Source organism: Oncorhynchus keta, chromosome 15, assembly GCF_023373465.1.
Source record: "Oncorhynchus keta strain PuntledgeMale-10-30-2019 chromosome 15, Oket_V2, whole genome shotgun sequence".
Classification (NCBI taxonomy): Eukaryota; Metazoa; Chordata; class Actinopteri; order Salmoniformes; family Salmonidae; genus Oncorhynchus; species Oncorhynchus keta.
The window spans coordinates 38550761-38574982 of record NC_068435.1 but is presented as its reverse complement, the minus strand read 5'-3'; the positions used below and the strand labels follow the sequence as shown (position 1 = coordinate 38574982).

Sequence of the window (24222 nt, the reverse complement as noted above, 5' to 3'; positions counted from 1 at the left end):
TATCCCCGCACCATCTGTGGATCCCACCGAATAAAATATTCAGTTGACAGCCTGCCTCCACCCCAGGGTCTAAGGTTTACACACACTTAGGTTGGAGTCACTTGTTTTTAAACAACTCCACAAATTTCTTGTTAACAAACTATAGTTTTGGCAAGTCGGTTAGGACATCTACTTTGTGCATGACACAAGTCATTTGTACAACAATTGTTTACAGAGAGATTATTTCACTAACAATTCACTGTATCACAATTCCAGTGGGTCAGAAATGTACATACACTAAGTTGACTGTGCCTTTAAACAGCTTGGAAAATTCCAGAAAATTATGTCATGGCTTTAGAAGCTTCTGATAAACTAATTGACATCATTTGAGTCAATTGGAGGTGTATTTCAAGACCAACATTCAAACTCAGTGCCTCTTTGCTTGACATCATGGGAAAATCAAACCTGACTCAGTTACACCAGCTCTGTCAGAAGGAATGGGCCAAAATTCACCAAACTTATTGTGGGAAGCTTCCGGAAGGCTACCTGAAACGTTTGACCAAAGTTAAACAATTTAAAGGCAACGCTACCAAATACTAATTGAGTGTATGTAAACTTCTGACCCACTGGGAATGTGATGAAATAAATAAAAGCTGAAGTAAATCATTCTCTCAACTATTATTCTGACATTTCACATTCTTAAAATAAAGTGGTGATCCTAACTGACTTAAAACAGGGAATTTTTACTAGGATTAAATGTCAGGAATTGTGAAAAACTCAAATGTATTTGGCTAAGGTGTATGTAAACTTCCGACTTCAACTGTATCTGTCACGTCGATGTTCAGTCTGTCCACGTTTTGCAAACAAAACTCTTGAAAGTTAATCACTTTCGTGTCATTATCATCTTTAGATCCTGGACGCACTGTCTGTGACATTATTACCAAACTATGACTTTAGTAACTTGCACCTTCTATGTTGTTTGTATTTGCTGTGACTGACACTTTTCGTAGCAAGGACGAATGCAGTGGGATTGTGGGAAATGAAGTCAGTTTACTACATTGCCATTGCTTGGATGGTCCGTTTGAGGGGCTTTTTTGGTGGGATTTTCTTTGAGTCTTCTATGAATTTTGCAAGTAACTAAACATGCAACAAATATTGTAATTTACGAAAGCGGGCACACATAGTTATATAAAAAAGTTAATATTATTTATGCAGATTCTAATCAATGTGCACATCAAACAGTGCAAGGTCTTCCTTTATAGTTTAGCAAGTGTGTTAGTGATGGGCTGGAGCAAAAGCCTGCACACCATATAAGCTCTTCTGGACCAGTGTCCTATATAGAGATGAAGTTCATGGATACATATATCATGTATGTATTATCCCTAATCTGATATTGTCCCTGGCCGCTGGGCAACCCCTCAACACCCCCTATCGATCGGCCACAGGGGGGGCACCACTAGTCATTTTTAGGACGTTTTGTAACTACGGACACCTGGGAACCCAATGTAAATCAATGGGAGAGCTCTGCAGAAAACTACGGAGTGGCTGCCCATTGTGACTCGCTTGTGGGCGTGCTGGCAGCATCCGTTGTGCGTCAAGAATTCAGCATAGCGAGTTTGTATGAAAGTCTGGTTATTAAATGGCTAAATAGTTACATAGTAATATGCTCTAAAACCGCTCTGGTGACAAACAAACTTTGCTGCCCAGTTTGCAATCGTGCACATGACTGGGAAAACCTATTCAAGTAAATAAATACATGTCTAAAAATGTAAAAAAACAACTATGTAATATTAGCTAACTACCTACAGTGCATGCTAACTCAAATGAGCTGCTAACTTAGCTAGTTACAGTAGCTATCTAGCCAACTTTACATGCTGTATAGCTAGCTAGCTAAGTTAATTAAATATCACCAGCTACCTAACTTGATGTATTTATCACAACAACAACAACAAAAAACTCCAAATGCATGTGTAGGTTGCTGGCTAACAGCCATGGAGGAAGGTGAATTGATAGCAGCCACAGCTGTCAAAGTGAGAGAGTAACAGTGGTTCTCAGTTCTGGTCCTGGGGACTCAAAAGGGTGTATATTTCTGTTTTTTGCCTTAGCACTACACAGCTGATTCAAATGATCAACTCCTCATCAAGCTTCAAGTGGTATTCATGTATTGATTTGTGATGCTATCCTTGATATGATCCTGCTATTGTCACCTATACTGTCACCTATACTATACTATACACCTGTCACCTATGCTATACGTGCACGTGTGTGCACATGCATCTATCAATCCAATGTTATCATTGGGGCGACAGGTAGCGTAGTTGTTAGAGCATTGAGCCAGTTACTGAAAGGTTGCTGGATCAAATCCCAGAGCTGACAAGTAAATAATCTGTCATTCTGCCCCTAAACAAGGCAGTTACTGTTCCCCGGTAGGCCGTCATTGTACATACGAATTTGTTCTTAACTGACTTGCCTAGTTAAGTTAATAAAAAAATGTCATTATTTGTTATAAGGGATATTATACTTTAGTAATCCATAATGACCTGGGGTTGTCAAAGTCTAATAATTACATTATATTCCTAGATACCTTGTAACTGGAGATTCCTTCCACACGATTGCCTACAGTTACCATGTAGGGCACTGCAGGGTTGAATGACCAGGGCCATCTGGGACTGCCTCCTGGAGGAATTCAGGCGTATGAAGGCTGCCTGTGTCCTGCATAACTTCATGACAATGGATGGGATCTGCAGAATGCAAAATGGTATATGTCATTTGCAGTAAATGCTTTAGCTAGATTATTTATATCCACTGTTTCACAAGACGACAGCCTGGTTTGCTGGTTGTTTCAGGAGTCGCTAAAACATTAAACAACCATAATTACAATTTCATACTCATATCACAACAACCATAAAGCTTGCCATGCTGTTAGTTAAATCGCTAAATCGCGATTTTCGTAAATGAACTTTGACAAGAAAATATGCATAATCGTCTCTACATTAACTAACATATTCCTCTCAACATGATTCGTTATGACGTTATAATTACATTTGCTTCCATCCTAGTATTGTTGTCAGTCACCTTTGCTGAAGAAAGTCTCCAGCCTTGGGTCGCGTAGCGTCACATTCGTCATGGGAACCACTCGATATGATTGGCCATCGCACAGCCGTCTCCGCTGGTGATTTGCATAACAGTGTATATGTTTCAGCGCCCTCTCAGCTTCGTTGAGGGCGGGCTATTTGGCCCCATCGGTCACCCTGTGCACATATAGGCCCAACTCCGCGGATAATCTCTCCCTCCAGCAGGTGGTGTTTCGCCCATCAAGCAATACGTTTTGTATGACGAGTGTCAACAACAAAAAAGAAACGGCTTATTTGCTACATGAGTTTTATTTGATCGAATATCAATTTAATTTGTTACTAGGGTACTGCTGTAGGACACGTGACTCCCAGGAAACAGAAAAAACACTATCCGAGTTGTCTCGATGGTAAATGCATATTCATGTCATGAGGCTAGTCGCACAGCGTCTCTGTCCATTGAATACATGCGGCTGACGTCAACCCGTACCGAATATTTAAAAGGTGTTACAATAATGAGATGTATCCACCAATCCAAAGCCTAAACTGGACAACAACCCCCACTATTAGGGCCGAGAGACATGTAATATCTTGTTAGTATATCCATCATCTTTGTCAATGACAATTTACCCAATTTAACCACTACATTCACAAGTCAGAGAGCATAACCGATCTTAGATCAGCGCCCTGGAGCAAACTATCGCTGAACAGCGGCAGTCGTGTGATAGCGACTGTTGCTTTTGTTAGCAAAATGGCGACAAGCGGAGAAGCCCCGGAATCTTGGTATCTGGCTCTGCTCGGCTTTGCGGAACATTTTCGCACCTCAAGTCCCCCCAAGATCCGTCTCTGCGTCCACTGTCTGCAGGCGGTGTTCCAGTTTAAGCCGCCGCAGAGGGTCGAAGCCCGAACTCATCTCCAACTGGGCTCGGTACTCTACCACCACACCAAGAACACGGAACTCGCCCGGAGCCACTTGGAGAAAGCGGTGAGCATATTCCATAGGAAACTTCCTGGATATTGAGAGGGGAAAGTAAGGCCGCAGTTATGGCAAAGCGGTCTGTGTGTTGCAGATCAGAAAAGTGAACCAACGTTGTTGATTTCATCAGTGAGAATATTACATTAATTGTTAGGACATCAACATTCCATGTACAAAACGGATGATTGAAACTCATTTTCGCACTCTGTTTTCTTCCACAGTGGTTCATATCACAACAAGTATCCTTTTGCATTAGAATGGTTTTGTGTGTGTGAGTATGCATCTAACGCCGTAGTTCTCAAACGTCTCCTCGGGGGACGCCCCGGCCGTTCCATTTATTTGATCTATAGAACAGCTGATTCAACTTGTTAATGAATCATTAAACCCTTGACTAGGTGAATCAGGTGAGCTAGTTCAGGCCAACAACAACAACAGTGCAACATCTGGCGTTCCCCGAGGAGGGGATAGACTGTTTATATGGTTGTTGTTGTTGCAAGCCACTTAGTCAATAAGCATCGTTGTGTAAATACTCTCAGGGATGTGCAACTCCAGTCCTGGGGGTGGGCCTGACTTATGTCACACTTTCCCCCAGCTAACACAGCTGACTTCAATAATCAACTAATCATGATTTTCAGTTTAGAATGCAGATAGTTTAATCAACTGTGTTTGCTAGGGATGGGGAACTGATTTCACGCTGTACTTTCGTGGTTCACGTTGCGTAAAATGCTGCCACCGCTTCCGCACTGAGTTCTTGAAAAGACGAGGCTGAGAAGCAAGGGACTTTTTGGTGGTTCGAGGCCCGGGGTTTCGAATATGGAGGATGGGGAAGGGAGGTTGATAGGGGTCAAGTACAAGGGGGAGAACCTGATACAAGAGAGGAGGTTGAGAGAGAGAGAGAAGTACATACATGGGAAATCATGCTACAGCAGTTCAGAAGGTGGCATTGACAAGAGGAAGATGGGGCAGGGTCAAGGAAAAACATTGGGGAAAGAGTAGATGGGTGTACAAAAATGGAAACCATACTTTTAGTAGCTCAGAAAGTGAAACTGATGAGTGACATGGAGTTGAAGAGAGCGAGGATAACGTTTGTAAAAAATAAAAAATGGAGGAGAGGATTTGGAGCTGCAAGGGTTGGAGGTTGATGTGTCTGTGAAGAAAGGAATGGTTCCTGCCCAGTGGGAGTGAGATTGTTGGAGAGATCCTTGCCTTCTGGCTGATTACATATGTGGTGTCAGGTTGGAAGAGAGTTTGGTGACCGAGTCAGTGAAAGGAACTTGAGGTGGACTTGCGCTGTTTAAAAAAAAAAAAAAAATCTGTCCAGAGGGAATGGGTGCTCGTCACCACGCGCCTGGGGACAACCGTGACCTGCTTTGCTCTCTGGGAGTGCGGAGCGTTGAAAGGAGTGATACCTGGTGAAGTGTTAAGGAGAATCAACTGAAATGGAAGATTCCCGGTGTCTGATACCTGCCGTTTAGTGCGTCGCAGGCTCCGTGGAGAGTGTGAAACGGAAGTGTGCAGTCCGGGCATGAGACAAAGGAATGTGTAGTATCGGTGGGAAAAGGTGTGTGTGTGTGTGTGTGTGTGTGTGTGTGTGTGTGTGTGTGTTAACTGTAGGGGTACCCATGGTGCTGGAGATCAGAAGGGTCCTGTGAGAGGGGCAGGTTGAGGTTGCCAGGATCAGAGTATTACAGAAGTTGTCGTATTTTGAGTTAGTGAAGAGCGGAAGATAGGATCCCTCGCCCTGAACCCAAGAGGCACCCCTTTGAGTAGGCAGAGACCAATAGAGAGTGATGGGAATAATGTGCTTCAGAAAGGTTGGTTTCTTCCCTTTCAAAGCTGTGGTTATCAACTGTAGCGCAGAAATTGAACGTGAATCTCAGAAGATAGATGTGGTGACAACTGCAGAGAAGAATACTCGGGTGTAGATTTTACTGCAGAAGAGTTACAAGGTGTGTTAAACGATAGTGTCCCGTCCTCCAAGGCTATTTTTCTCCACTTTTCCCTGGCCCTTTTCCCCTCACAAAGTGTAATGAATTCACACTCCAGAAGAGTAGGTGGAAACACAGGGCTAAATAGAAATGTGATCTGGCCTCATACTCCAGTATAGTAGGTTGCGGTGTATGCACCTCTCGGTTGCAATCCGCCAATACATATTTAAAGAGGGGTCTCCAGGGGAGGTTTGCTCTGATCTAACTGGAGAAGTGTTGACCTTGCTTTCAATCATTTATTTTTTAAATCTTCATTGATTCTAGTGTTGTTGTGCAGATTGCAGTGAAACATTTTTTTTCCTTTACAAATAATACCAGATCCCTCAGTTTGAAGATGTCAAATTTGAGGCTGCAAGTCTTCTGTCAGAGCTCTATTGCCAACAGGTAAGTGAAGTGTTGTTATCTTTGGCACCCTGTTGCCTTCCTTCACCTTGCACTAGGCCATTTCCTGCATTTAAACAGTTCTGTTCACATGTTTGTCGTTGCGATTTTATTTGTCATCCTTTCTGTAGTCATTCAACCTTTTTTCAAGACGATGTCATACTCATGTCAAAATGTCATACTCATTCATTTTACTTTTTGGCTGTTATGTCATCACAAAATAAGCTTGATCAGTAATCCTTGCATTGTCTTTTCCCTCATTGAGCTGCTTTTGCATGTAAGTGAACTCTGAAACTAAGATAAAGTAGCATATGGTAGTTTAGAAAACACTTTTGATTGTAGGTTTTGGTATTGTAGTAAAAGTGATTTTTCTCTGGTCTGTTTTTAGAATCTGGTTGACTCTGCAAAGCCCTTGCTGCGGAAGGCCATTCAGATCTCCCAACAGACTCCCTACTGGCACTGCAGATTACTCTTCCAATTGGCGGTACGTCAATCTAACGACTAAACCTGTACGTTTCGAAATAACCTCTATTCAGTGCCTTCAGAAAGTATTCACACCCCTTGACTTATTCCACAGTTTGTTGTTACAGCCTGAATTCAAAATGGAATAAAACAAAAAACAATATCACACATCTACACACAATACCCCATAATGACAAAGTAAAAAAAAATACACAAAGTTTTTAAATGCTTGATAATTTATAGAAAATGAAATACAGGTCTCACGTTAGAACCACCTTTGGCAGCTATTACAGATGTGAGTCTTTCTGGGTAAGTCTTTTAAGAGCTTTGGACACCTGGATTGTATAATATTTGCAAAAATCCTTCAAGCTCTGTCAAGTTGTGTTTTGAGCTTTGCTTGACAGCCATTTTCAAGTCTTGCCATATATTTTCAAGTAGATTTAATTAGGTCACTCAGGAACATTCAATGCTGTCTTAGTAAGTAACTCCTTGTGTTTGACCTGCTGAAAGGTGAATTTGTCTCCCAGTGTCTGCTGGAAAGCTGACTGAACCAGATTTTCCTCTAGAATTTTTCCTTTTTATCCCAAAATACTCGCTTGTCCTTGCCGATGACAAGCATACCCATAACATAATGCAGCCACCACCATGCTTGAAAATCGGAAGTGGTAGTCAGTGATGTCGTATTGGATTTGCCCCAAACATAACGCTTTGTATTCAGGACATGAAGTTAATTTCTTTGCAACATTTTTTTGTCTCAACAGTTTTATACCAAACAAACGCAACATGTAAAGTGTTGGTTTCATGAGCTGAAAATAAAGAAGAAGCTTATTGCTCTTAAGACACATTGTATGTGATTCATACTTGGAATACTAAGAAGATGCATAATCTTGTCAAGGGTCTTATCCCAGTTGGAAAAAGCTAACAGCACAGGTGGTATTTTTTTTTTACAAGAGACCCATTTACTCATTAAAGATCAGTCAAGGCTACAAAACTACAGGTTCAGTTAGGTTTTCCACTCAGACTAACTCCATAGCCGGAGGGGTTGCACTTTTGGTTAGTAAAATCATACATTTCTCTACTACTGTTATTTCAGACACCATTATTTTTCTCGTATTGAATATTACTTTATTGATCCTAAGTTACTTCCAAATTTCACCTCTTCTGAATATTTACCCATTGTAATTTCTGACCATGGACCTTTAGCCCACGACATTGTTCTATCAGGACAAACCCATTCTCCTCTCTGGAGATTTAATTATCTTCTCCTGTCTGATTGCAGACTTCTGTAACGTTATCTCTACTTCTCTTGATCATTTTATTTTTTCAAATCATACAAGCTCAACCTCTCATTCTCTTTTGTGGGAATTACTTAAGGCCTTATTTTTCTCATTTAAACAAAACTCAGGAAGCTAAACTAGAAGAACTCTAGAGCCATCCTTCACTTAGACCACTAAAATGCCTTGATGCCTTCTCCAGAGCTGTAAAAGCAATGGTTGAACTTACAATCTGAATTCAACCTCTTGTCCACTACAGATGCAGAACGGTTACTATTGCGTTCACGTGGTACCTAGTATGAACATGGCGACAAGGCAAGTCGTCTGCTCGCACACCAATTCAAAACGCTGCACTTCTACCTGTCCAATTCCCCAAATGAAAGATTCCTCTCAGCTTGATTTCTGATACTACGGGGATCAATGACACCTTCACATGTTTATTCCTGGCCTGTATGTGTCTACATTTCCATCAGATACTGCCAATATGACAGCATTTCTGTCTGAACTGGAGATGACCTTGATTCAGCCTGGAAGTTCGTCTATCAAGTTGATGCAGAGCAGTAAGACTCCAGGGCTGCTGGGTTTCCAACTTCTTTAAGACATTCCATACCAAGTTAGCCCCTTTACTTTTGTCTATGTATAATGAATCACTTTAACGTGGCTCACCGCCACCTACCCTAACACCCCTTAAAGGGAAAGAGCCTACTTCCTGTTCTTCATTTAGGCACCTAAGCCTCAATGTGGATGTAAAGGTGCTAGAGGGGATAGAGGGGTCTGGGAGTAAGTAGTCTTACCAGGACTCTTATAACAGGAAAAAACAGCCTTTATAAAAGATTATTTGCTGCTGTTAAAACAATCTGGATCATTCCTGCAGTGCTCCAGCAGACAGACTTGCCTTTTCAGTTTAAGCTCTCTTTTCTCAAATACCTTGGAGTGAATGTAACTTGTTCATTTCATTCTTTTTCATTCTTTGCAAACTTTGCTCTCCTGCTTACGCAAATTAAATCTGATTTTCAGAGCTGTGGTAGCTTACCACTGTCACTTATAGGAAGGGTTGATGCTGTAAAAATGAACAGTTTACCCAAATTCCTTTATCTATCCCATTGTTTTTTAAAAATATAATTCATTTAAAAATATGTTTAAAAAAAAAGTCAATCAGGCTGTTACCATATTTATCTGGGGAGGAAAAGTACCCAGAGTTAGATATTTACTTCAGAGATGCAAGGTTAGTGGAGGGCTGGCACTACCCAACTTTTTACACTATTACCGGGCAGCCAACAGAATTGCCATTCTGGTTACTAGTTCCAGATACCCCATGCTGCCACCTAGAGGCACATTCTGGTATTTCTGCTTCTCTTCCTGCTTTACTCTGCTCTTCTCTCCCAGCATTCCCCTCTCGCTATACTGGCAATCCTGTAGTGCTTTCCACACTTAAGATTTGGTACCGGTTTCGACAGCATTTTAAAATTCTCCTCTGCATCTACTATGGGCCTTATTGATAAGAGTCACTTATTCTCTGCTTCCCTAATAGATAATACCTTTCCTTTTTCAGAGAGAGAAAGCATTAAGTCCTTCCAAGACTTTTATATGTAAATTACATTGTTCTAGTTTTCCCAACCTGGCCTCTAAATACTCTTTGCCTCCATCTCATTTTTCTGTTACCATCAAATTAGGCATTGTGTCTCCTCCCAATTTTCTGGCTTCCCTGCTCCACCCCCTTGCCAACCCTGGGATGGCTTATTGCCTCTATTACGTCAAGAGAGAGCAGTCATTTCTCAATGTATCTGTGTATTATGTCATTGGACAAACACACCACCAACAACTAAATCTGCTTGGGTACGGGAAATGGTTGTTGAATTTACACAGGAGTGGTGGGATGAAGCTATTGATAGAGTAGAGCTCCACTACATCTTGCGCTCGGCCTTCTACAATTTTAAGGTTTTACATAGAGTGCATCCATCCACCTGACAGGTGTGGCACATCAAGAAGCTGATTAAACAGCATGATCATTACTCAGGTGTACCTTGTGCTGGGGACAAGAAAAGGCCGCTCTAAAATGTGCAGTTTAATCACACAACGCCACAGATGTCTGAAGTTTTGAGAGAGCGTGCAATTGTCATGCTGACTGCATGAGCTGCAGAGCTGCTGCCAGAGAATTTAATTTTCAATTCTCTACCATAAGCCGCCTCCGTCATTTTAGAATTTGGAAGTACGTCCAACCGGCCTCACAACAGCAGACCACGTGTAACCACGCCAGCCCAGGACCTCAACATCCAGCTTCTGAAACTGGGATCATCTGAGACCAGCTGCCTGGATAGCTGATGAAACTTAGGAGTATTTCTGTCTGTAATAAAGCCCTTTTGTGAGAAACTCATTCTGATTGGCTGGGCCTGACTCCCCAGTTGGTCGGCCAAGTCGAGTGAAATCCATAGATTAGGGCCTAATACATGCATTTTAATTGACTGATTTCTTTATATGACCTGTAACTCAGTAAAAGTTTTTTTTTTCTTTCAGTATACTTTAGGGCCTTATTGCAAACAGGATGCGTGTTTTTGATTTTTTTTCTTCTGTCATTTAGCTTAGTATTGTGGAGTAACTACAATGTTGTTGATCCATCCTCAGTTTTCTCCTATCACAACCATTGGTGCTAAAATCACCAAAATCACTCATAGTGAAGTCCCTGAGCGGTTTCTTTCCTCTCCGGCAACTGCGTTAGGAAGGACGCCTGTATTTTTATAGTGACTGGGTGTATTGACACACCATCCAAAGTGTAATGAATAACTTCACCATGCTCAAAGGGATATTCAATGTCTAATATTTCTACCAATGGGTTCCTTTCTTTGCACGGCATTGGAAAACCTTCCTGGTCTTTGGTTGAATCTGTTTGAAATTCACTGCTCTACTGAGGGACCTTACAGATAATTGTATGTGCTGGGTACAGAGATGAGGTAGTCATTCAAAAAAGTCATGTTAAACATTGTACACAGTGAGTCCATGTGACTTGTTTAGCAAATTGACTCCTGAACATGTTTAGGCTTGCCATAACAATCTAAATTGAACCCATTTTAAGTTCATGCTGTAACACAACAAAATGTGGAACATGTAAAGGGGTGTGAATACTTTCTGTACTTTTATATATTGATCATTAGTTACTTTGCTCAATGGTCCTGTTTTTCTACCCCTCAGCAACTGCACACGCTGGAGAAGGATCTAGTGTCAGCCTGTGACCTCCTGGGGGTCGGGGCAGAGTATGCCCGGGTAGTGGGCTCAGAGTACACCAGGTAGTGTATCATGGTACAACATAAGTTGAACCATTTGAGCAGTTTTCGTCACGCCCGTACATTGTCAAGGTGTTTTACTGCTCTGATGACTGGTAGTCTGGTTATACAATGTTACTGAACCTTGTTTTCTATCCTTCCGCGCAGAGCCCTCTTTCTTTTGAGTAAAGGAATGGTAAGTTGAGAAACATACTGATCATCTCTAGATTCTCTTATGATGATGAATTCAAATTAAGTCATGATCATTTTTATGACGTAAATTCAATATTAAATTCTGCTGGAGGCACTTGGACCATTGCTTCCTGAACTGTTTTAATGAGTCTCGATGCCCACCTAATAAACTAATGTTATTTTGTTTAATTAAAGGGATAATCCACCCCTATCCACTAATTCCTAAGATTAACAGTGTTAAATAACACAATGTTCCTTTTTTTTAAGGAAAGTGAAATGTCACCCTGTGTGTTTGTCCAAAGCTGCTGCTGATGGAGAGGAAGCTGGGGGAGGTGCACCCCCTGTTGACTCTGTGTGGGACCATCGTGGAGAACTGGCAGGGAAACCCCATCCAGAAGGAGTCTCTCAGGGTCTTCTTCCTGGTGCTGCAGGTCACACACTACCTGGACGCTGGACAGGTACAGAATCAGTATCGCCTTCTATTCGCCAAAAGCATACCAGGATAGACTCTATATAGTTTGCATACACCTTAGCCAAATACATTTAGGTCAGTTAGGATCACCACTTTATTTTCAGAATGTGAATTGTCAGAATAATTGTAAAGAGAATGATTTATTTCAGCTTGTATTGTAAATGAGAACTTGTTCTCAACTTGCCTACCTGGTTAAATAAAGGTAAAATAAAATAATTTCTTTCATCACATTCCCAGTGGGTCAGAAGTTTACATACACTCAATTAGTATTTGGTAGCATTGCCTTTAAATTGTTTAACTTTGGTCAAATGTTTCGGGTAGCCTTCCACAAGCTTCCCACAATTTTGGTGAATTTTGGCCCATTCCTCCTGACAAAGCTGGTGTAACTGAGTCAGGTTTGTAGGCCTCCTTGCTCACACACGCTTTTTCAGTTCTGCACATACATTTTCTATAGGATGGAGGTCAGGGCTTTGTGATGGCCACTCCAATACCTTGACTTTGTTGTCCTTAAGCCATTTTGCCACAACTTTGGAAGTATGCTTTGGGTCATTGTCCATTTGGAAGATCCATTTGCGACCAAGCTTTAACTTCCTGACTGATGTCTTGAGATGCTGCTTCAATATATCCACATAATTGTACTTCCTCATGATGCCATCTATTTTGTGAAGTGCACCAGTCCCTCCTGCAGCGAAGCACCCCCACAACATGATGCTGCCACCCCCGTGCTTTAAATAAGCCCCATTCAAGAAATTTAGAACCAGGAACAGATATAGCCCTTGGTTCTCTCCAGACCTGACTGCCCTTAACCAACACAAAAACATCCTATGGCGTTCTGCATTAGCATCGAACAGCCCCTGTGATATGCAACTTTTCAGGGAAGCTAGAAACCAATATACACAGGCAGTTAGAAAAGCCAAGGCTGGCCATGCTTTCCACCTGGCTAACCCTATCCTGATCAACAGCCCTGCACCCCCCCACAGCAACTCGCCCAATCCTTCCCCATTTCTCCTTCTCCCAAATTCAGTCAGCTGATGTTCTGAAAGAGCTGCAAAATCTGAACCCCTACAAATCAGCCGGGCTAGACAATCTGGACCCTTTTTTTTTCTAAAATGATCTGCCGAAATTATTGCCACCCCTATTACTAGCCTGTTCAACCTCTCTTTCGTGTCGTCTGAGATTCCCAAAGATTGGAAAGTGGGGACACTCTTGACCCAAACTGCTACAGACCTATATCTATCCTACCCTGCCTTTCTAAGGCCTTCGAAAGCCATGTCAATAAACAGATTACCGACCATTTCGAATCCCACCACACCTTCTCCGCTATGCAATCTGGTTTCAGAGCTGGTCATGGATGCACCTCAGCCACGCTCAAGGTCCTAAACGATATCTTAACCGACTCTGTCAATCACCACATCCTCATCGGCAGACTCGACAGCCTTGATTTCTCAAATGATTGCCTCGCCTGGTTCACCAACTACTTCGGTCCTTCTGTAGCACAGTTGGTAGAGCATGGCGCTTGTAACGCCAGGATAGTGGGTTCGATTCCCGGGACCACCCATACGTAGAATGTATGCACACATGACTGTAAGTCGCTTTGGATAAAAGCGTCTGCTAAATGGCATATACTTCTCTGATAAAGTTCAGTGTGTCAAATCGGAGGGTCTGCTGTCTGGACCTCTGGCAGTCTCTATGGGGGTGCCACAGGGTTCAATTCTGGGACCGACTCTCTTCTCTGTATACATCAATGATGTCGCTCTTGCTGCTGGTGCGTCTCTGATCCACCTCTACGCAGACGACACCATTCTGTATACTTCTGGCCCTTCTTTGGACACTGTGTTAACAACCGTCCAGGCAAGCTTCAATGCCATACAACTCTTCTTCTGTGGCCTCCAATTGCTCTTAAATACAAGTAAAACTAAATGCATGCTCTTCAACCGATCGCTGCCTGCACCTGCCCGCCTGTCCAACGTCACTACTCTGGACGGCTCTGACTTAGAATATGTGGACAACTACAAATACCTAGGTGTCTGGTTAGACTGTAAACTCTCCTTCCAGATTCGCATCAAACATATCCAATCCAAAGTTAAATCTAGAATTGGCTTCCTATTTCGCAACAAAGCATCCTTCGCTCATGCTGCCAAACATACCCTTGTAAAACTGACCATTCTACCAATCCTAGACTTCGGTGATGTCATTTACAAAATAGCCTCCAATACCCTACTCAATAAATTGGATGCAGTCTATCACAGTGCCAACCGTTTTGTCACCAAAGCCCCATATACTACCCACCACTGCAACTTGTACACACTCGTTGGCTGGCCCTCGCTTCATACTCGTTGCCAAACCCACTGGCTCCAGGTCATCCACAAGACCCTGCTAAGTAAAGTCCCCCCTTATCTCACCTCGCTGGTCACCATAGCAGCACCCACCTGTAGCACGCGCTCCAGCAGGTATATCTCTCTGGTCACCCCCAAAACCAATTCTTACTTTGGCCGCCTCTCCTTCCAGTTCTCTGCCACCAATGACTGGAACGAACTGCAAAAATCTCTGAAACTGGCTCACTAGCTTTAAGCACCAGCTGTCAGAGGAGCTCACAGATTACTGCACCTGTACACAGCCCACCTATAATTTAGCCGTAACAACTACCTCTTTCCCTACTGTATTTATTTATTTTGCTCCTTTGCACCCCATTATTTTTATTTCTACTTTGCACATTCTTCCACTGCAAATCTACCATTCCAGTGTTTTACTTGCTATATTGTATTTACTTTGCCACCATGGCCTTTTTTGCCTTTACCTCCCTTCTCTCACCTCACTTGCTCACATTGTATATAGACTTATTTTCCTACTGTATTATTGACTGTATGTTTGTTTTACTCCATGTGTAACTCTGTGTCGTTGTATGTGTCGAACTGCTTTGCTTTATCTTGGCCAGGTCGCAATTCTAAATGAGAACTTGTTCTCAACTTGCCTACCTGGTTAAATACAGGTGAAATAAAACAAATGGTTGGGATGGTGTTCTTCGGGTTGCAAGCCTCCCACATTTTCCTACAAACATAACAATGGACATCATGGCCAAACAGTTCTATTTTTGTTTCATCAGACCAGAGGATATTCCTCCAAAAAGTACGATCTTTGTTCCCATGTGCAGTTGCAAACCGTAGTCTGCTTTTTTATGGTGTTTCTGGAGCAGTGTCTTCTTCCTTGCTGAGCAGCCTTTCAGGTTATGTTGATATAGGACTTGTTTTACTGTGGATATAGATACTTTTGTGCCTGTTTCCTCCAGCATCTTCACAAGGTCCTTTGCTTTTGGTCTTGGATTGATTTGCACTTTTCTCACCAAAGTACGTTTATCTCTAGGAGACAGAACGCGTCTCCTTCCTGAACGGTATGACGGCTCCATTGTCCCATGGTGTTTATACTTGCGTACTATTGTTTGTTCAGATGGACGTGGTACCTTCAGGCGTTTGGGAATTGCTCCTAAAGATGAACCAGACTTGTGGAGGTCTACAAAAAAATGTTTAGGTCTTGGCTGATTTTAGATTTTCCCATGATTTCAAGCAAAGAGGCACTGAGTTTGAAGGTAGGCCTTGAAATACATCCACAGGTACACCTCCAATTGACTCAAATGGTGTCAATTAGCCTAACAGAAGCTTCTAAAGCCATGATGACATTTTTTGGAATTTTCCAAGCTGTTTAAAGGCACAGTCAACTTAGTAAATGATCTGTCTGTAAACAATTGTTGGAAATATTACTTGTGTCATGCACAAAGTAGATGTCCTAACCGACTTGCCAAGACTATAGTTTGTTATCAAGAAATGTGTGTTGTAGTTGAAAAACGAGTTTTAATAACTCCAACCTAAACGTATGTAAACTTCTGACTTCAACTGTGTGTGTATCTATATCAGGAATTCACACGCTCTAGGTACAGTAACTATATACACTTAACAGACAGGGTATGGCCTGAGTAATCATCGCAAAGGCCTGCTTTCTGTATTTGAGTGTGGTCACTAGTCACAAAATAGAAGGGCCTGTTAATGAAACCTGTTTTGAAATGGGACTTAATCAACACGACAGGAATTGGGAGCAATAAGCAGAGATTAAATTTATTATACAACGCTCAGGCATTATTTCATACGTAGCCCCACTTGTAAAGGCACTGATGTGATGAATGCATTGTTTTTGGGCTGATAGGTGAAGAGTGTGAAGCAGTGTCTGAAGCAGCTGCAGCAGTGCATCCAGACCATCTCTACACTCCACGACGATGAGATCCTACCCAGTAACCCTGCCGACCTGTTCCACTGGCTGCCCAAGGAGCACATGTGTGTCCTCGTCTACCTGGTGGGATACCAACACTGCACATGACGTTTGACCTCTATGGGTCATATTGTTGTCCCTACATATGTTTAAAAAAGGGGATTTCCTCCCACAGGTGACAGTCATGCACTCCATGCAAGCAGGCTACCTGGAGAAGGCCCAGAAATACACAGACAAAGCTCTGATGCAACTGGAAAAGCTCAAAAGTAAGTCATGGGAATCCCCACCATAGAATTGCATATGGAGGTAGTTTAATAGGATCTCTGTGGTCCTCTGAACCATACCCTCTCAACGGCTCCCGGTGCTTTTTTTTTTCATTCAGCAGCAGTAGTAGTATTCATGTGTTTGTTGGTAACGTTCTGTTATTGATTGTATTGTCGTGTTTTCTAGTGCTGGACTCCAGCCCCATCCTCTCCACGTTCCAAGTCATCCTACTGGAACACATCATCATGTGTCGACTCGTCACTGGTCACAAGGCCACGGCACTGCAGGAGGTATGGAACGAGCTTAACATGCGCATTCATTCATGTATACAGATTGTTAGACTGAAGCGCACGTGACCTGCTTGATTTTTGTCATCTTCCCCTATTCTCAGATCTCTCAGGTGTGTCAGCTGTGCGCTCAGTCCCCAAGGTTGTTCACCAACCACGCATCCCAGCTACACACCCTGCTAGTGAGTATCAGTCATTTCTCAAAGCCTTTTAATGCGATTTCTTGTATCTATACGTTATAAATGGTAGTCATTTTGTCCTGTTTTTCTGTGTTGTGCCAATCACATCCCTTATCACGCTTGTGGTCTGTTCCAGGGTCTGTACTGCATCTCCGTGAACTGCATGGATAACGCAGAGGCGCAGTTCACTGCTGCCCTGCGGGTGAGTGACGTGAGTGTGTCTAAGATACCTATTGGCAACATTTAGTAACCTCTTATGTCTTGGTGTGTTTACTGAAATACTTGTTTCACTCTTCCAGCTGACGACGCACCAGGAGCTGTGGGCGTTCATCGTGACCAACTTGGCCAGCGTCTACATTAGGGAAGGCAACAGGCACCAGGAGGTCAGAGGGCATCGGCTGCATTCAGAATCGCATGGTTGTAGTGCTGAATGGCACTTTTTGACTTGGGTCTAATGTCCCTTTTTTGTTATAACAGCTTTATAGCCTGTTGGAGAGGATAAACCCAGATCACAACTTCCCTGTCAGGTAAGAGAATGTGTTTATGTATTTTGGCAGCTCCAAGTGAAATCTTGCAATGTTTGAGTCTAAATGGACTCCTCTACCCCTCCTGTTCCAGCTCTCATTGTCTGCGAGCAGCAGCCTTCTACATCCGTGGACTCCTCTCCTTCTTCCAGGGACGATACAATGAGGCCAAGTAAGTTCACCTATGACTCACCAGACATTGTAGCAACTATTTGTTTATGTTTCCAATACATGACATACAAATAATACCTTCAACACACACACTTTGAATACTTGCTCAGTTGGAAAGAAAGCCTTGGAGCACAACTGTGAAGCCTAAACAAATGTGCGTACGACTGTGTCCCATTAGGCGGTTCCTGAGGGAGACTCTGAAGATGTCCAATGCTGAAGACCTGAATCGTCTGACCGCATGCTCTCTGGTCCTACTGGGACATATCTTCTATGTGCTGGGGAACCACCGGGTGAGATCACAGGGCACTCCAGGGTTTTATAGCAGTGTTTCCCAGACCACGTAATGCCTCTGAGCAATGCTAGGTGTGATTCAATCTGAACCATGCATTTGGTGCTGTGTTTCCCAGACCTCATAATGCCTCAGAGCAATGCTAGGAGCTGTGATTCAATCTGAACCATGCATTTGGTGCTGTGTTTCCCAGACCACATAATGCCTCTGAGCAATGCTAGGAGGTGTGATTCAATCTGAACCATGCATTTGGTGCCGTGTTTCCTCCAGGAGAGCAACAACATGGTTGTTCCAGCTATGCAGCTGGCCAGCAAGATCCCCGACATGTCAGTCCAGCTCTGGTCCTCAGCTCTGCTCAAGGGTAAGATGGCGTGTGTGTGTGTGTGTGTGTGTGTGTGTGTGTGTGGTACTGACTGGGACTGTTTTCCTCCCCGTAGATCTAAACAAGGCGTGTGGGAACACGATAGATGCCCACGAGGCGGCTCAGATGCACCAGAACTTCTCCCAGCAGCTCCTGCAGGACCACATCGCTGCCTGCAGTCTCCCTGAGCACAACCTCATCAGTGTGAGGATTCATCAATCAGGCTATCAATATGTATATAATTCATGCACAGCCTTCTAAAGCATAACTTCATTAGAATAAGAACCCATCAATCGATATCAGTTCGTCATCATACGTCAATATTTTTGTACTGCGCCATGGTGAATATTTATCCACCCAAAATGTCCAACATATACACTACTGGTCAAGCGTTTGGACACACCTACTCATTCAAGGGTTTTTCTTTAGTTTTACTATTTTCTACATTGTAGAATAATAGTGAAGACTTTAAAACTATGAAATAACACATATGGAATCATGTAGTAAGCGCAAAGTGTGTTAAACAAATCAAAATATATTTGAGATTCTTCAAATATCCACCCTTTGCCTTGATGACAGAGAGCGCTTGATGGTTTTTGCGACTGCACTTGAAGATACTTTCAAAGTTCTTGAAATGTTCCGGATTGTCTGACCTTCATGTCTTAAAGTAATGGACTGTTTCTCTTTTCTTATTTGACCTGTTCTTGCCATAATATGGACTTGGTATTTTACCAAATAGGGTTGTCTTCTGTATACCAACCCTACCTTGTCACAACACAACTGATTGGCTCAAACGCATTAAGAATGAAATTCCACAAATTAACATTTAAAACCTCTTATGGCTGAGATCCCGTTAACGGGATCGACTTAACAGCCAGTGAAATTGCAGGGCGCCAAATTCAAACAACAGAAATCTAATAATTAAAATTCCTCAAACATACAAGTATTATGCACCATTTAAAAAAAATAAACTTGTTAATCCCACCACAGTGTCCGATTTCAAAAAGGCTTTACGACGAAAGCATACCATGCGATTATGTTAGGTTAGCACCGAGTCACAGTAAAACACAGACATTTTTCCAGCCAAAGAGGGGAGTCACAAACAAACTGTCCACTTCGGAAGCAACACTGATTGACAATACATTTCACATGCTGTTGTTCAAATAGAATAGACAACAGGTGGAAATTATAGGCAATTAGCAAGACATCCCCAATAAAGGAGTGGTTCTGCAGGTGATAACCACAGGCTGATGTTTTGGTCACTTTTGAATGCTGGCGGTGCTTTCACTCTAGTGGTAGCATGAGACGGAGTCTACAACCCACACAAGTGGCTCAGGTAGTGCAGCTCATCCAGGATGGCACATCAATGCGAGCTATGGCAAGAAGGTTTTCTGTGTCTGTCAGCGTAGTGTCCAGAGCATGGAGGCGCTACCAGGAGACAGGCCAGTACATCAGGAGACGTGTAGGAGGAGCACTGCCAGAGCCCTGCAAAATGACCTCCAGCAGGCCACAAATGTGCATGTGTCTGCTCAAACGGTCAGAAACAGACTCCATGATGGTGGTATGAGGGCCCGGCGTCCACAGGTGGGGGTTGTGCTTACAGCCCAACACCGTGCAGGACGTTTGGCATTTGCCAGAAAACACCAAGATTGGCAAATTCGCCACTGGCGCCCTGTGCTCTTCACAGATGAAAGCAGGTTCACACTGAGAACATGTGACAGTCTGGAGACGCTGTGGAGAACGTTCTGCTGCCTGCAACATCCTCCAGCATGACCGGTTTGGTGGTGGGTCAGCAATGGTGTGGGGTGGCATTTCTTTGGGGGGCCGCACAGCCCCCCATGTGCTCGCCAGAGGTAGCCTGACTGCCATTAGGTACCGAGATCCTCAGACCCCTTGTGAGACCATATGCTGGTGCGGTTGGCCCTGGGTTCCTCCTAATGCAAGACAATGCTAGACCTCATGTGGCTGGAGTGTGTCAGCAGTTCTTGCAAGAGGAAGGCATTGATGCTATGGACTGGCCCGCCCGTTCCCCAGAGCTGAATCCAGTTGAGCACATCTGGGACATCATGTCTCGCTCCATCCACCAACGCCACGTTGCACCACACTGTCCAGGAGTTGGAGGATGCTTTAGTCCAGGTCTGGGAGGAGATCCCTCAGGAGACCATCCGCCACCTCATCGGGAGCATGCCCAGGCGTTGTTGGGAGGTCATACAGGCACGTGGAGGCCACACACACTACTGAGCCTAATTTTGACTTGTTTTAAGGACATTACATCAAAGTTGGATCAGCCTGTAGTGTGGTTTTCCACTTTTAATTTTGAGTGTGATCCCAAATCCAGACCTCCATGGGTTGATAAATTTGATTTCCAATGATAATTTTTGTGATTTTGTTGTCAGCACATTCAACAAAAAGTATTTCATAAGAATATTTCATTCATTCAGATCTAGGATGCGTTATTTTAGTGTTCCTTTTATTTTTTTGAGCAGTGTATTTATATCCAAAAATCTCAGTGTTTATTGGTGCGTTATGTTCAGTAATGTTTTGCTTCCAAAACATCTGGTGATTTTTGCAGAGAGCCACATCAATTTACAGAAACACTCATAATAAACATTGCTAAAAGATACAAGTGTTATGCATGGAACTTTAGATACACTTCTCCTTAATGCAACCGCTGTGTCAGATTTCAAAAAAAGCTTTACGGAAAAAGCACCCCATGCAATAATCTGAGTACAGCGCTGAGGCACCAAAACAAGCCATACAGACACCCGCCATGTTGTGGAGTCAACAGAAGTCAGAAATAGCATTATAAATATTGACTTTGCTCTTCATCAGAATGCATTCCCAGGAATCCCAGTTCCACAGTAAATGTTTGTTTTGTTCAATAAAGTCCATTTATGTTCACAAACCCAAATTCATGAGGGGCGAGCACTAGGTCCAGACAAAGTCAAAAAGTTCCGTTACAGTTCGTAGAAACATGTCAAACGATGTATAGAATCAATCTTTAGGATGTTTTTAACAAATCTTAAATAATGTGCCAACCGGACAATTCCTTTGTAACGCAGCTCGCTCTCACGACTTGGCTCAAGGCCTTCAGGCCGACCTCTTACTCAATCAGCTCTTATTCTCTCCTTCACAGTAGAAGCCTGAAACAAGGTTCTAAAGACTGACATCTAGTGGAAGCCTTAGGAGGTGCAATCGGACCAAGTTTACACTATCTTGGATAGGCAAAGAGTTGGAAAAACTACAAACCTCAGATTTCCCACTTCCTGGTTGGATTTTGTCTCAGGTTTTTGCCTGCCATATGAGTTCTGTTATACTCAGACACCATTCAAACAGTTTTAGAAACTTCAGAGTGTTTTCTATCCAAATCTACTAATAATATACATATCTTAGCTTCTGGGCCTGAGTTGCAGGCAGTTTACTCTGGGCACCTTATTCACCCAAGCTACTCAATACCGCCCCCCAGCCATAATAAGTTTTAACAAGGCACCCCTGTTAATTGAAATGCATTCCAGGTTACTTCCTCATGAAGCTGGTTGAGAGAGTGCCAAGAGTGTGCAAAGCTGTCAAGGTGGCTACTTTGAAGAATCTCAAATGTAAACTCTATTTAGATTTAACACTTTTTTTGGGTTACTACATGATTCCATAAGTGTTACTTCATAGTTTTGATGTATTCTCTATTTTTGTACAATGTAGAACATAGTAAAAATAAAAACCCTTAAATGAGTCATTGTTCTAAAACTTTTGACTAGTAATGTACATGCACAGCTGGAGGAATTAATGTGAGACGGTGAGCTGATGGACTGAATGTTGTTGCAGTGGACGGATGGACCACCTCCAGTGGGCCAGTTTCAGGCACAGAACGGACCCACTACCAGCCTGGCCAGCCTACTCTGAGGATAGAAGTGAAGGGAAAGAAAAGAAGAGGGAGACTCGTAATGCTGCTGATCTGCATACAGCCTGGATGCCGGTCTGTTTGAACATTGTTGTTACCATGCCAACGAGAAGCGCTAATTAATGCTGAAATGGAATACTACAGAGAGAGAGAACCACCGGACATTTAATGAAAGTAGAGTACCTTAGAGTTGAAACCTCACATCTAATCTTAATTTTTTTTCTCGCGTTTTTACTGATATCCACATGGCAGTCAAAGCTAGCTTTTTGGTCTAGCCGGTGGTGTGTATGGTTGACTTTGAATTGCTGACAACAAGGGTTCCGTAGAAGGTTTTTACATACAGAGAAAAGACACCGCCCCTACCCCAAGCTCAGAGCAGAACAATAAACCAGTGAGAAGACAGTCACTGGAGCGAGAGAACTTTAAAACATGGTTAGGTCCTACACAAGTCCTAGTGGGCAATAAAGGCATTGGATTGGGTGAATATTTTAGTCGTTTTTATTATTTGTGTTTTTACTCAACTTTTTAATGGCAGCGGTGTTGGCACCCCCCTTTTTTCCGCATCTAAAAAGTATTGTCCACCTGAACTCTACTACAGTACCCATTGCAGCCAGAGGGGGGCACTGCATAGTCATATTTGAGAAACCTGTTGGTGAAATGGCAAAGGACACTTAGTTGTATTTTATGAAACAGTTTTTAAATGGTGATAGGTTTTTCAAGAATACCACAATTCTTATTCACTGTAATTATATGTGAAAGTCACTTTTTTCTTTGTATGGTGTTTCACAATGCTGATTCTTATTTTCCAGACTTACAAACCATTTTGCAATGACACCTATGTGTTGTAAATATTAACAATTTATTTTACCAAATGAATCATTTATTAGATTTTGTGAAGTTTAACTATTTATATACCAGGTTTGACAATATATTAGTTTCACTTTTCTTTCTTTATGCAGATATGTTTTTATAATATGGCATGTGAACATTTAGACTTTTTTTCCCATTGTGTATTTTGCTGTTTCTTATGAATGATTTAAACATGTAGAAGCTAGGTTTGGTCAGTTGTGGAGCAAACTGCTCGAGCTACGACAGCCTTATCAAGTCTTTTATACTATGGGGTTATTATGGGTTGGTTATTTTCTTTGCTGGTATTGTTTTAAATAATTCGAAACGTTATCAAGAAAAGTGTCAAATAGAATTGCTAAAGGAAATTGAGTTATTTTGCATTAATTTAAAAAGAAAATGTAAAAAAAGAATGCTGATCTGAACACTCCAACATACAAACGTTACCTTCAACTTTTCTTTTGAGACCAAATAAATAGGCTATTACAGAGCATTGGTCCTGATTTGAATTGAGACAACAGATCATCTAACCGCTCTGTTCAACCCATGTAACAGACACCTTGACCCCAATCCTATGAGAATTGGCTTTACACAACACTTAAAATGCTCATTTTCACATTTATGCTTGAGGGCACATTTATGCCCACAATGTAGGCTGGAAGAGATGTGTGGAAATGGCTGAAGGCCAGGCAATGGTACACAATGTAGGCTAGAAGAGATGTGTGGAAATGGCTGAAGGCCAGGCAATGGTACTTTGAAAGGAACTACTAAGAACATTGTTTCTGCATTGGAAATGTCTCTTCCCCTCTATACCCCTTCCTGAGTGAACGGTAAAACCAAAGGTCTAATTGTGTGTAGTAACCAAGGCTTGAATTACACGTTTTAAAAATGGTTGGCCAGACCAATCTTCACATTCTCAACCTTTTTGGAGGTTTCCATGTTCATATTGTGAAGCTTATGGGAGAGCCCTTCAATGGTCTTGATTTTTGTCCTCCAGACATTGATCAAACCTAAATGAATGACTCAAGGAAAGACATGAAATGTATTCAATGGTTGCTACCTCAGGGATATAGGAAGTTGGTAGAAGTCCATATTAT

General features: G+C 42.5%; 2 protein-coding genes across 9 annotated transcripts in view; both read left to right on the top strand.

The window, feature by feature from the left end:
• Positions 1 to 2588: 2588 nt before the first annotated feature.
• Positions 2589 to 23616, top strand: LOC118394896 (MAU2 chromatid cohesion factor homolog). 8 transcript variants are annotated; one of them, XM_052463989.1, is made up of 20 exons: positions 2589 to 2737; positions 3916 to 4035; positions 4248 to 4265; positions 6333 to 6398; positions 6784 to 6879; positions 11318 to 11412; positions 11557 to 11584; positions 11883 to 12038; positions 16247 to 16393; positions 16485 to 16575; positions 16760 to 16863; positions 16965 to 17042; positions 17176 to 17250; positions 17339 to 17422; positions 17517 to 17566; positions 17658 to 17735; positions 17913 to 18024; positions 18294 to 18384; positions 18461 to 18618; positions 22204 to 23616. In XM_052463989.1, exons 1-20 carry the CDS (start codon positions 2714 to 2716, stop codon positions 22279 to 22281), a joined length of 1749 nt encoding a protein of 582 aa, XP_052319949.1. In that variant the 5' UTR covers positions 2589 to 2713; the 3' UTR covers positions 22282 to 23616. The 8 variants fall into 8 exon arrangements, with proteins under 8 accessions (XP_052319949.1, XP_052319947.1, XP_035644426.1 ...); XM_052463987.1 differs by lacking the exon at positions 2589 to 2737 and having other exon boundaries at positions 3503 to 4035; positions 11886 to 12038; XM_035788533.2 differs by lacking the exon at positions 2589 to 2737 and having other exon boundaries at positions 3503 to 4035; positions 17176 to 17241; positions 18461 to 18588.
• LOC118394893 (transcriptional repressor p66 alpha-like) overlaps positions 15612 to 24222 on the top strand; it is a 68091-nt gene continuing 59480 nt past the window's right edge. Inside the window, exon 1 of the mRNA XM_052463984.1 lies at positions 15612 to 15635. The gene's annotated coding sequence lies outside the window, so the exon portion shown is untranslated. The remainder of the gene's footprint in view (positions 15636 to 24222) is intronic.

Excerpts from the sequence above, each read along its gene's own strand:
- LOC118394896 (XM_035788530.2), top strand. The coding sequence starts at position 3,802 with ATGGCGACAAGCGGAGAAGCCCCGGAATCTTGGTATCTGGCTCTGCTC. Across the intron at positions 17,251-17,338 it reads CTGCCCTGCGGGTGAGTGAC|CTGACGACGCACCAGGAGCT; the intron begins GTGAGTGTGTCT and ends TCACTCTTCCAG. Across the intron at positions 18,385-18,460 it reads GTCCTCAGCTCTGCTCAAGG|ATCTAAACAAGGCGTGTGGG; the intron begins GTAAGATGGCGT and ends TCCTCCCCGTAG.